Here is a 12,638-nt window from a genome sequence, read left to right on the forward strand (position 1 = left end):
GGCCAGTCTGCACCACATAGTTTTACCCCCTTTCTTCTCTCTGTTGCTGCAGGAGCATCTCTCTTGCTATGTTGGGGCTGCAGCAGTGTGGGGCCATCACTGCAGGGCTGCAGTGGGGGAGGAGTGAGGGTGGAAACCTTTATGAAATGGTTTCTGCAGGCAAATGCAGGGTTTTTTTCCTCTTCTTAAAGCCTGTTTTCATTGTTTTCCCAAGCTGAGTGCAGATCTGCAGGCGGTCCAGCCCTGTCCCCCCCAAAAAACTGGATGAGATTTGTCAGTGAGCAGAAGGATTAAGGGGAGGTTACAGACAGGCTCTGAGAGACACAAGTGCAAGCACTTTTACAAGATCCCAGCACAGTGTTTTCAGAGGACATCAGGCTCTCTGCTCACGGAGGTACCTCTCAGAGCCCATGGAGGGGTAGGGGAGAGTCAAAGAAGTCACTCTATCTCTTTGCATGCTGGCATATGCTGCACATACCTCCTTTGGGGCAAATTCCTGGTGTGGGCTCCTCAGTCACAGTAAAAAAAATCTCTAGGGCTGTTTCTGTATCCTTTTAATTATTTTTTTAATAACTGTCCTGCTTTTGCTTATCTTGGTTCAGCCCCTCTGGTGATAACACAGGCAAAGTCCTGACCTGTGGTATCCTGGGGAGAAAAGGCCCAGCTCTCCAACAAAGCGCCAGCAGAGAACAGGTAGTCTTGTCTCTTTAGAAGAAAAGACTGTAGGTGCCAAACCAAAAGGGCAAAGTGATTTGCCCCGATGAGGTATTGTGTTTCCACTCTGATTTATGGCTAGGGGAGAGGCTTCGGAGTCATCCGTTCTAGGAATTGCTTTATTTAGGTAACGGAAATAATTCTTCTGGTTTTAAATTGATGTGTTGTCAGCCATTAAAAGCTCATGCAGCATGAAAACCACAGCTGGCAGGACTAGGGCTGAGGAGGGAGCAGGATGGAGGCGAGGCTACAGGTGCAGCAAAATGCACTGGCTATGATGTCTGTCTGTCCATCATGGACTGCTTGACACAGGTGGATGCCTTCATAGAGATGGGGCTGGGCTTTTCCAGCTTGATACCATGTCAAATAAATGTACTTAGGCTGGTGGGAGAGGGTGCGTTGGCTGCGGGGCGCCTGTACTGAGCCATGTTTGTTCAAGGCACTGTCTGGCTGTAGACTGTCAAGCCCAGAGTAGCTTCAAGTGCTGGGTACCACTGGGAAACAAGACCTTTCCCCATGTCTCGCCTGTGTTCAGCTGCTCACAGCCCCCTGCCATGGCTGATTTACCAAAATCCCTGGCCAGACAGGTGGCTTTCCTGCAGAGCTTAAAATCCCTGCGAGTGTCAGCAAGTTCTTAATTGTTTTCTGTTCTTTCTGTGAACTAATGAATGTTGTCTGATTTTTTTTTTTTTTTTTTTTTTTCCTAGTGTAAATTGGCTTGGCCACAAGCGCCCTAGTTGTTAAGGAGGAAAATTCCTATTTTCCTGTGAGAGGTTTGGGCAGCAGAGGTGGCTTTGCTGTGCTGGGTGATGCTGTTCTGCTCATGTACGGTCCAGGGGTATACATGGGAAAATTGTGTGTGCTTTACTACCATTCAAGCTAGGACTCCGGGTTAATTTTTGTGCTGTTTCCCTTTGGTTTTGCCTTTTCCCTCTGGCTTTTCCCACAGGCTCACGGAGATTTTGTCTTCCTTCTGGGGCAGTGCTACTTGGTGCCTTCTGGCCTCTAGCTGCTGGCAGCTCTGCCCATCTTATCAATGGGTTTCTGTTTGGTTCCTGGTATTAAAGGCATCTGATAAGTAGTGTTTTTGGAGAAACGGGTATACGATTTGCTCCTGAGCTGGTTGCATGGCTGTTGTTTGGTACAGCCGGGTTGTCAGGGCACAATAGATTCCAAAGGAAAAAACTCTTCATGAAAAACAGGTTCCTTAGATCACCCAAGGTACCTGATGTGCTGTGTGTTGGCACCTCTAGTGAAGCTGGGTGGATAAAACTCATGTTTAGAAATCTGGAGCGTGCTCATTGGTTTGACTGTAGTTGTGTCTGACTCTTTGCTATAAGCAGCTCTGGTGTAAGAGGGTCTGATTCTGCCAGGGGGGAGGACTGTGTTGGTGATAATTAGCAAGAGCTTCACTCAGAGGAGCTCACAACAGCAGCTCTCTGCAGCTTGTTTTTAGAGAGGTCTGAGCACTTGCCAGTGTTGGTGCATAGGCTTGTGATGCTGTCTGGGGTTCCAGGGTGGGGTGTCTGGTGGAGACCCCAGCACCAAGGTAGCTGAGGACACACAGCACAAGAGTATCACTTGTTCTTTAGCAGCCCCAAAAGGCTGAACAGTTCCTGTTGTTGGCTGTGTTCATCATGAGGTTTGGGGATCAGCTCATTCCTCTGAGATCAGACTGGTTTTGTTGGGGTGGGTTCTTGCCCCCCAGTTTTCCTGTTTCCCTGGGATCCACATCTGGTCTCCTGATGTGCTTTTTCTCCTGGGAGGGCAGTGCAAAGCGCAGCCTGTAGGCGTCAGGGTGTGTGGAGGGTCTCAGGGAGGGGCAGGGCATGAACCCCCCAGCGCTGTGATAGAAACTTTGTATTCCTGGGTGATGCAAGAGGTTGCAAAGCAGGGAACCAGATCCTGTAGTTACAGTTTGAGCTGCAGAAGGGAAGAGGCTGTTTGCCAAGACAAGAGCAGAGACATTGCCTTTACTTGCGTTCCACCCTGAAGAGTGATGTTCCCCGGGGCTCTCTGCAGGATGTTCCTGCAGAACTGAGCACCAGGAGCCCATGTTTATTGATGGGAAGGACTAATTAAATTTCAGCCTTGAAGTTGCTGGCCTGGAAGCTAAGAGCTACAGGAGACTTGCCTATATTTCCCTCTGCTTCAGTAACTCCATTACTGTGACTAAAGCTTGGAGAGATTTCCAAGAGACGTGTGAGTCCATCACAGGAGCAGCAGGCACCAAGCCCCCTGGTCTTGGTCTGCTGCACCCTCCGCTGCAGGGTCTCTGCAGCCCGGCTCCTCTGAGTGGGAGATGGCTTCCACCATGCATGGTAGGGATGATGCCGCTGTGCCATGGGGAGCGGCAAGGCAGAGATAAAGGACATTTGAAAGGCTTTTGCTGGGTGGGGGAAGGATGCTGGGGAGAAGAGAAGGAATGAAAAAATGAACCTCATCATACTCCTGCTAGATCTACCTTATACGGGAATCAATAAGCTAAGCCCATACCGATGAGCAAAGCCCCTGCTAGACCCCTCCTGCTTGGTAGCAGAGTGTTTTATCTTCGGCCCAGTTGAAAAGGCTGTTGAGGTGTAATGGTTTTCAGGATCCAGCCCTTTACAAGTTGTTCAAGTGAGAGATGGCTGTTATCCTCCTTTAATTAGCACCTGTGGTGCTTTGTTAATAACGGTCACCTTGTTAGGACACTTGAGATTTAATGAATTCATGCAGGGGTCCTCAAACTACAGCCAGTGAGCCGGATACAGCCCCCCAGGGTCCTCAATCCGGCCCCCGGTATTTACAGACACCCCCCCGCCCCCCCCCCCCCCCCCGGGGGTTGGGGGGAAACCAAGCAGCCGCAGATGACTGCCTGCCACTTCATCCACATGCCGGCCCCCTGCTTAAAAAGTTTGAGGACCCCTGAGCTAGAGACATCACCAGTGCTTGGAGCGGGTTTGGTGAGAAGGGAAAGCTCATCAGAACGTCACAGTCCGGTCTTGCGCTGGGAAATGCTGGGAGTTTGCTGGGAGACAGCAGCAGAGAGCCTGTGTGAGGGTACCCAGAGCCCCCCCTGAACCTTCGGAGGAGTGAAGGGAGCAGAAAGGTCAGTGCAGATCCCAGCAGCAATGTGAGGATAAATGTTTTCCTTGCACAGAGTGATATGGGAGAGAGAGAGAGGAAGAATAAAAGAAAACTTAATTCCATCGTCCTTATATTTTATGGCACAAGGGGTCCCAATTATAAAATCTCTGCATCTGTGCAGAAGCAGCTGCTGTAGCTGCAGTCAGTGAAAAAGTAAGCAAGAGGTAAATTATGAACACTGAACATATTTTACAGTTTCAGAGAGGGAACATGTCTCTACATTTCCCGCATTATTCTTACATGCACAGTGTTTCTTGGGAATTTGATTGTATAATTCTCCCTATAAGTAACCACATCCCTTCCTTGGTCACCCCTCTGTGCCTAGGTGACTGGAGGGCAGGCTGGTGGGAGCATGGGCATCGCAGGAGTTCCTGACCCTTCCCTCTGTCTGTGCTGCAGGTCTGATGACTTTGACCTCACACATATTTATTAAATCAATGGGATTTATTGTCTGCAGAACAGGAGAATTTTCCAACAGAGAGAATTTTGGTATGTGCTTTCTGTAAGTACCCCAAAGCTTTCCTAGCTTTAAACTAGGATAGGTAAGAAGTAGGAAAGGGCATGGGAATAGAGTTAGCACTCAAATATCTAAAAACTAGTGTCCCTTTGTGTCTTACTGTATTGCAGCACCCCAGCAAAACCTTCTATTGAGCACATGAGCAAAAGATTGGCGCAACTCCACCAATATCAATGAGTCACACTTATTTTCCCTGCACGCTGTCTTGGTGTAACCACAAATTTTCTTACTTTCTGCTCCTAACCCTCTGTTGTGCTTCAGGACTTGTCGGCTGTATTCTGCTGCAGTTTGCCCTGAAGCTCCCATTGAATTCAGCTTTTCAAATGGATGGCAGATCCTGGCCTCACCAGACTGAAAAACCCCTGGGACTCTGGTTCATCATTCCATGAAAATAGACTATGCTTTCCACTGTCTGCAGCCAAATAGCATCATTGCTGGTTTTATGACCGCTGTTGGTCTCAGCAGCTATTTTCATTAGGCTACTGAAATAATACTTTTTCATTACAATAGACTTGGAAAACCAGGAAGAGAGGAAAAACTGGGATTGCTGATGGTGCAGCTGGCATCCTGAAATTCCCCCTTGGTTAGCTGTAGTACTGTAGTCAGTGAAAATGCACATTTAAATAGCAGAGGGTTGTTTCCCTGCTGCAGTTTCCAGGCATCAGCTGCTCATTTAACTTGGGAGCAGCATCCAGGTTGTGTGCACGTTTTATTTCATTTCTTTAGTGCTGCTAAGGAAATAACCAGTTAGAAATTATGTCTGATGTAGGTAATGGAGAACATTGGAAAAATAACTCCTGTAGCCTCTCAGGGAAGGCTGGTCAGCCTGGTCTCTTGAGTTTGCTGTTAGCTCGGCCGGAGGAGGCAGAGATAAGAACAGAGATGGCATTCAGTTCCGTGGGAGCATGCTGTGTCCCTTGGCCGTGGTGCATCTCCCTGTATTCACTGGCAGCTTTTCCCTGGATGGCTCAGTGAGAGGGACCCAGCCACAAGAGCGAGGACAGGAGCATGGCTTGCCATCCTCTGGGGCCATCCTTTCAGGAGTGATTCTGCCTTGGCCCCTCTAATTACAGAAGATGCTGTAGGGTCATCACTCAGCCAGGGACTGAGACATAGCCAGGAGCACCACAAAGGCCAGGGCTTTGCTCATGAGATAAAACAGGGCTCTTTCTTCCCTTTTAGTTTCATGTATTGCATTTTCCCTTTCACTTTTCACTGCTTCTAGAACTGTACTAATTATTAATAATTAAGCTGATGAGGCAAAACTTGTTTTCCTTCAGCATGGGAGTGTGCACTGCATCCTGTCCAGGCCTACCTGGCCTCAGTGACACCTGTGGAGTGCTAAAAAGCTGAGAAGTGTGGTGAACTCTGGGTGATGGGGCCGAGAGGCGAGATATAGAGATGGATCTCAAACCCAATGTGGCATCTTGTTGAAGCATGTTGGCCCAAGCCCTATTTCACAGAGTTCCCTTTGCCAGGAGGAAATTTTTGCTACATTTGGGGGGTTTTCTTCCTCAGACATCCAGGAGACCCGTGCAGTGGCTGAGGTCTTCAGTGCAGCCTTAGGAAACTCAGGTTAGTCACCCCAAGTGGAAAAGTGCTGCGATGAAGAGACAGGCTGTTGCTTGATGCAAGCAAGATGTCGTTTTATTGTACACAATCACGAGTTTATATATATTTTCAGAAGCCGCACGCTTTAAACAGATTGGTTCTTTAAGCTAAGCATTACATACTAGGCAATCCCTGATTGGTGGTTAACTACAAACAAAGGACACTTTAAGTAAGTGTTTACAGTCATCAATTAACAGCAAGGTGTTACCTCTCCTTGGGCCATCCGTCCCCCACTCCCCTATCCTCTCTCGGCATGACTCATCCTGTTAATTGTTATCTATTCACACCCCTTGTCCGCCCAGGGTTCGTGACCTACAAGCTCGAGCACATTCCCCTCAGCTAACTGATTGTCACCCATGGTCCTGATTTCCAGGCCCCCTCCTGCAGAAAACCTCCGGTTTTGCTGCCGCCAGGTGTACCTCTTGCAGCCCCCTGGTTGCACCTCAGGTTCCAAGCTTTCCTCAAACCTTTTCGTGGTCCTCAGACACCCTGCTGCCTTCTTGGGGTATAAGCAATGTGTGCTCCCTTTCCACGACCATGTAGCTGGTTGCAATGCAGGGGTAACCTTCCTGCACAGGTTGATCTTTCCTGCTGCCCTTACAGAGCCTCTGGCTTTATTTACCTTCTTTTTCTCCTTCACTCCTTGTTTCTCATCCTTTTTTTTTTTTTTTTTTTCTTCCCCCCTCTCCTTTGCCTGTAGACCAGGGCATCTCTGGCTGTGCATTGCTCTGCTTCCTAATAGCAAGAACAGCTTTCTCTGTTCAATCCTTGCGTGCAAAAGCCAGCATTAGATAATCATTGGATTGAAGAGAGGCTGTAATTATTTTTGCTTCCAACTACAGGAGCAAGCAGTGTTTGCCAAACTGCTTGGTAACTGCTGGCAGATGCTCTTCGGAGGGTATCCCTGCCCTGCCTATATCTCTCCCTGCTGTCATATGGTCCATACATCTTTGCTTTAACTGTTAACTTGTTCCCTCTTCAAATAGCTGATCTGTGCTGGCCTGAAATGTTGCGATTCTCTTCCACTTTTAATGATTGATGGTTGCAAACTGAAACAAAGCTCAGCATTAATATTTTCCCTATCGTTGCTCTGGGTAACTTCTGCTAGAGAACAGGAGCATACTGCCGGCAATGCCTGATGCTTGGGGGAGTGCAGAGTGAGGGACCAGGCTGTGAACCCACTGCCGGGTTAATGGAGCAGCTCTGGTGATTAAGGGCTATAACAGAGGTGTTATTCTGGCATGAAGAACGCATTTGGAGCAGATCTATAGTGATTTTGTTTTATCTTCCCCCTCTCTGAGCAGCACTGGGACTGGCTGGTTATCTGGGACATCCCTGTGCAAGGTCAGAGCCCTTGTCATGCAGCTGGCTGGTCCCTGCAGGTCTCCCCAGCTTTAGAAGGACCCGGTGGTGCTCTCAGTGGGTGGCACGGGGCATCGGTCTGCACATGGGTCTTGTGGCAAAGAGGAGGTGCAGCAAAATAATCTGTTGCGGGGGTGTTTGGGAGCAGGACTGGGGCCGGGATCAGGCAGGAGTGGGTGTCCTCGCTCCTCTGAGATTCATAAACATCTGCAGGGAGACATGGTAGGGCGAAAGCTTTGATGAGCTGATCATCTTGAAAAAAGAAAAGCCCAGCTGTTTCCTAATGCTTCATGCCTTTTGTTCAATTCTGTTTCTAAATGAAGTAATTGCAACTGAAAAATTGCAGTGGTTATCTGGAAAACTTGAAGTGCTTTGAGGGCTTTGAACTGTCTTTTCCCACCTGGAACATCTGTGAGAGGTCATCCCTTGCCCATGGTCACCCCTGCATGGTACTGGAAAATGATATTTTGTCAGGAAAATCCCCAAAATATTGGGATCCTCTGGCTAAATCTGCATCCTCATCCCCAGCAGACATTAGTATTTTCCCGTTATGCCATTGCCAGCAGTTGTTTGAGGGGTCTGCCATTGTGCCAGCAGGTGTCTCTGCTGCTTTTTTTTTTTCTTTAAAAGCCAGTGCACCTTGATAAGAGATTCTCCCATCGCTCAGGGGAGCATGTGTTAGCACAGCCAAAACACAGAGAGGCTTTGAAGTATGGAGTTAGGCTCCTGAGACGCCACAACTTGCTGCTGTTGCTCACCCTCCTTGTGTTGGGTCCACATTTGTTTGTTCCAGCTTAATGGCAAGGCTGTCATTAAGTCTTTTCATATTAATAGGGAGTGAAAAATCCACAACTTAAATGTTGTATTATTCATCTCTGTATATTTATCTGTTCAGCTGTACTTTCAAAGAATACCATAGGACCCTAGATCTGTCTTGTGTATGTACCTTGTTTGCACGGAGGAGTTGTTGGGTCTGTGAAACCGTGACCTCCTGGAGGAGAAGAGCAAAGCCGGGAGGCTGCAGGCTGGCTCACGCCTCTGCAGAGGGTAGCTGCTAAACTTGGACAGATGGGGGAAGTGTTTTTGCAGCGGCTGGCTGGCAAGCGCATCCTTACAAAGGACACAGTGAGAGATGAAGTCAGCTCCTGTTTTCCCACCAGGTCATCCCACCCCTGTGTTCATCACCGGCAAAGCTGATGGGGAAGCAGGGAGCCAGCCGCTCGAGCCGAGCGGCTCTTGGCAGAGCAGGGTGCCTGAGCTGCGGTTGCAGGCACTGCTGATGGATGGCAAATCCCTGCAGCTAATGACACATCTTCCTCTGTCTTAATGAGGATGCTCTCCTCCTTCCTCCCCCAGCACACCAGAGGAGAAACAAGCTGTGTCATTAGCTGCTTGTGCACCCCAGGCTGAACAACGCTGGAACATCTCTTTATAAATGCACTAAAATGGTGTGGTTTGCTGCATGAGGGAAGGGCTTGGCAGCTCCCTGCAACCACAAGCACAGAGCCAGCGGCATTCCCAGGCCTCTGCCAGGGTTTGCTGTGGGACCCCAAATTTGGGGGGTGTCCCACCCTCGCAGTCAGTTTTTAAAGGCTCTTTGCAAAACCAGCAAGGGTGGCACAGACTTGTTTGCTTGAGCAATTTTGCTTGTTGTAAACTGAAAAAGTCTGTGGCCCCTCCCTGCTCTCAGCTGCTCGGCAGGGAGGGTTTATAGGCTTGCAGGCTGCTACCGTGCTTTCCTTGCAATGCAGTTTAAATGCAGTCGGAGACACAGCATGCCGTTCAACCTTTGCAAATCACTCCATAACATTTTCAGCCAGATTAAAATTGAAAAAAGAAAAAGAAAAAAAACCCAACAAAAAACATCAAAGGGGAAGGGAAAAGTTTACAAATTTTAAAGGAAAAATGAACCATCTGAAAAACGCTAGTAATGATGCATGCTTTTGGAGGGGGTAACTAATGAGTCTTCGAAAGGTCACAGTTTTGCTCGTGGTTAACCTTCAGCAAGCCATTACATAGGCAAGGCATAGGCAGTGCTGGTATCAAATGAATCCATCTCCTCTTTTCTTCCAGGAGTGGGGCTGAGACCTGCTGAGGGATGAATGGACTGCCCAGCGCAGGGAACTCCTCCGGCAAGCTGTAAAGATCAGATGGTGCTTGGCTTTGTCAGCAAAAGACGTACAAGGGGAAGGTGTTGGAACTGCAGACGTGGAAACTTGCTGTGCTGAATGCAGCCAATAAAGTGAGTTTTGGTCTGCAAAACATTTGCTGCCATCTAGATTTCTATCTGTTGATGGGGAAGATGGGGTCTGCCCCTACTGAAAAGGCAGCGACGAGAAGGGCAAAGCTTTGCTGACTGTTGGGGAGCCTGGTCAGTGCCTGGATGTGCTTCACTGGTGAGGAAAACGCTCTCAAAACTTGTGGGCAGGGAGGGTTTGGGGCAGTGGAGGGGCCATGGGGCTGCTCTGGGCTCTGCCTCATGGCAGGGCTGGCCAGCTGCCCTGGCACTGAGATGCCGGGGATGTGGGGGACACCAGCCCTGTGCTTCAGCACTGTCTCAGGGACATTGGAGAAGGAAAACAAGTGGCTGAAAAATGTAGCAGTGCTGATTTTTTCATCTCAAGAAAAATAACCTTTCTGTTTTGCTAGAGATCTCTGGGCTGTGTTTATCCATGCTGCTTGGAAAGTCTTTTCTACCCCTAGATTTCTCACCCAGTTTAAAATGTTTTATTTGTGTGTATGTGTGTGCTTGCATCTATTTTCACTGTGTCTGCGTGTCATCTTGAAGCAATGGGCTCAGAGCAAGCCCCCCCATGCATCTGTAAGTAATAATGAGGTGCTTGATTTCAAACCACATTTGTAATCTGGAAGCCCTTCAACTATCCCAGCTTTTCAAGTGACAAAGGAGAAAAAGCCGAAAGAGGACAGACCCCGTGATGGCAGAGAAGTGCGACTGTATTGCCAGCATGTACGGGTACGACCTGGGCTATCGTTTCATTAATTTTCGCCCCCTGGGCTTTGGAGCCAACGGGCTGGTGCTGTCCGCCCTTGACAGCAAGAGCTGCCGCAAAGTGGCAGTGAAGAAGATCACCATTGGCGACACACGGAGCATGAAGCACGCTTTCCGGGAGATCAAAATCATCCGCCGCCTGGACCACGATAACATCGTGAAGGTGTACGAGGTGTTGGGGCCAAAGGGCACCAACCTGCGTGGGGATTTTTTCAAGTTTAATATGGTGTACATCATCCAGGAGTACATGGAGACAGACCTGGCGCGGCTGCTGGAGCAGGGGAAGCTTGCCGAGGAGCATGCCAAGCTCTTCATGTACCAGCTGCTGCGGGGGCTGAAGTACATCCACTCGGCCAACGTCCTTCACCGTGACCTCAAGCCAGCCAATATTTTCATCAGCACGGAGGACTTGGTGCTGAAGATTGGCGACTTTGGGCTGGCCAGAATCGTGGATCAGCATTACTCGCACAAGGTAGGCAGTGCCAAATTGCCGAGGTCAGTGCTGTCACAGCTAATATACATGTACTTATATGTATTTTATTCCATTCCAGCAATGTATTGTGGTGAGACATGCATTTGCTTGCTGCTTTACTTAAATGACTAAAATCTGTGTTTCTCGTTTTGCTGCTTTTATAAATCATGAGCTGCTGTTCATCTCTGCAGTGGAAGCATGTGGAAGAAGTACCTGGCTTGTCCACAGCCACTCTGCTTGTCTTTGTCCTTGCTTCTATGCCCACCCACTTCTTAAAAACTCAGCTCTGTCTGAATTACACTTATTTAATTGTAGGGAAAGAGGGATGGTTCTTTGAGATACTTTCATATTCTTTCATTTGAGGTCAAGATCCAAATAACATATAAAATTATTTTGCTTTTTGGTACTTACATACTGTATTATAATGCAATAATAATTGTGGGTGGCTGGGTGCAGCCCAGGGCAGCCTGGTGTGTCCTACTGCTGCCCTGCTTGGGGCAGGGGATACCCAGAGCCCTCCAGGCCCCCCCAGCCTGGGCATCCCTTGTGATCCCATCTGTTGGTCCATGAACACCTTCTTGCAGAGTTCTGGCTGGGATGGAGGAGGAGGGAAAGGAGGAATGAAAGAAAATGCAGGAAAACAAATACCTGTCCTTGAGTAAGGAAAATCCATCCCCTCCTTGGGGAATCTTTGGGACTGACTCAGTTTTCATCTCCTGCTGCTGTCATCAGCTCCTCTCTGTCTGCCCAAGGAGGGCTGAAGCTGCCCTGAAGTGGCACTTTCTAACAAGGAATTAGTGAGCCACAGGCTATAGGCTCCTCCACAAAAGGTCGCATTCCCCAGCAGCTGCCAAACCCTTAAAAATATTTTATGGTACTGAAAACGGTTTTATACTCAGGCAAAAATTCAGCTATTAAAGGAACTGTGGTTTTCCTCTTAAATGTAATTCAGCATGGCAGTCTCTTGCAGTGAAACCTAACTGGTGGGGTAGCCCTGGATATGTTGTTCTCTCTCAGGACAGGGGGCTGGGGAGGGACCAAGCATCCCACGGCCACTGCGGCCATGCTGCCCCCAGGCTCTCCCTTGCCCTCAAGAAAGGGAGGTTGGAGCTGGGAGAAGCTTGTAGTGGCTTTGTTGGCAGAGCAGCTCTAAGTGGGAGCAGTGGCTGTGCTGACAGCAGGCAGGCGGTGTGGGAGGGAGGGAGGCGAGGAAAATGGGTGAAAGTCTCTGTAACATGCAGTCCTGATGCTAATGGATTCTGAAGGGAGTTGCAGATGTTTAATGCAGGTTGCTATCCGGGCTGGAGCTTTTGAGCAGTGGAGGAACATGGTGGAGGCTTCATCAACTCGCAGATCCATGAGGTCCTGGGAAAAAGCAAAGTATCACATGGTCTGTGCCAGTAGATGTGATGCAGTCTGCAGCCAGTTTTTGGTTAAAGTTACCATTTGATATTGTAAGATAAGATAAAATCTATTTTCTTGAGCTGGATGTTTTTGTGGATGAGTGTCCCCCATGGACCCACTGTTGCACCTGTGCTGAGGTTTAAATGTGCTTTGCATTTACTCGTGGGTTTCTGCCCAGCGCAGCTCTGATTTGGGCACTGTTGCTTTGTGCAGGGAGGATGGCAAAAAGGTGATCTCATGATCCTGAAGCTGAGCCTTGACCTATTCTGGGTCTGGGGTTTGGGGAGAAACAGAGCCTGGGGAAAAGGAAGAAGGTTGCAAGGGACATCAAGGAGTGTGTGGGGTCCTTGTCACTGCTGTCTGCCCATCCTGTGCTCCCTTTCTCACTAGTTATTTATTACACAGCTCAGGAAGAGGCT

The 12,638-nt window shown here is 48.8% G+C and overlaps 1 protein-coding gene across 10 annotated transcripts in view; it reads left to right on the top strand.

Moving 5' to 3' along the window:
• Positions 1–12,638, top strand: part of LOC119140751 (mitogen-activated protein kinase 4-like) — a 47,078-nt gene that overhangs the window by 12,433 nt on the left and 22,007 nt on the right. For 5 of the 10 annotated variants that reach the window (XR_005101695.1, XM_037372315.1, XM_037372321.1 and 2 more), the window contains exons 2-3: positions 9,407–9,729; positions 10,122–10,815. Coding sequence is in view for 8 of the 10 variants with exons in the window: in XM_037372315.1 (XP_037228212.1) it covers positions 10,270–10,815 (546 nt within the window). In the remaining 2 variants the exon portion in view is untranslated. Of the gene's footprint in view, positions 1–2,057; positions 2,063–9,406; positions 9,730–10,121; positions 10,816–12,638 lie in introns of those variants that run through there. The other 5 variants (XM_037372318.1, XM_037372319.1, XM_037372320.1 and 2 more) reach the window with 5 other exon arrangements.

This window comes from Falco rusticolus, chromosome W (assembly GCF_015220075.1).
Source record: "Falco rusticolus isolate bFalRus1 chromosome W, bFalRus1.pri, whole genome shotgun sequence".
Taxonomy (NCBI): Eukaryota; Metazoa; Chordata; class Aves; order Falconiformes; family Falconidae; genus Falco; species Falco rusticolus.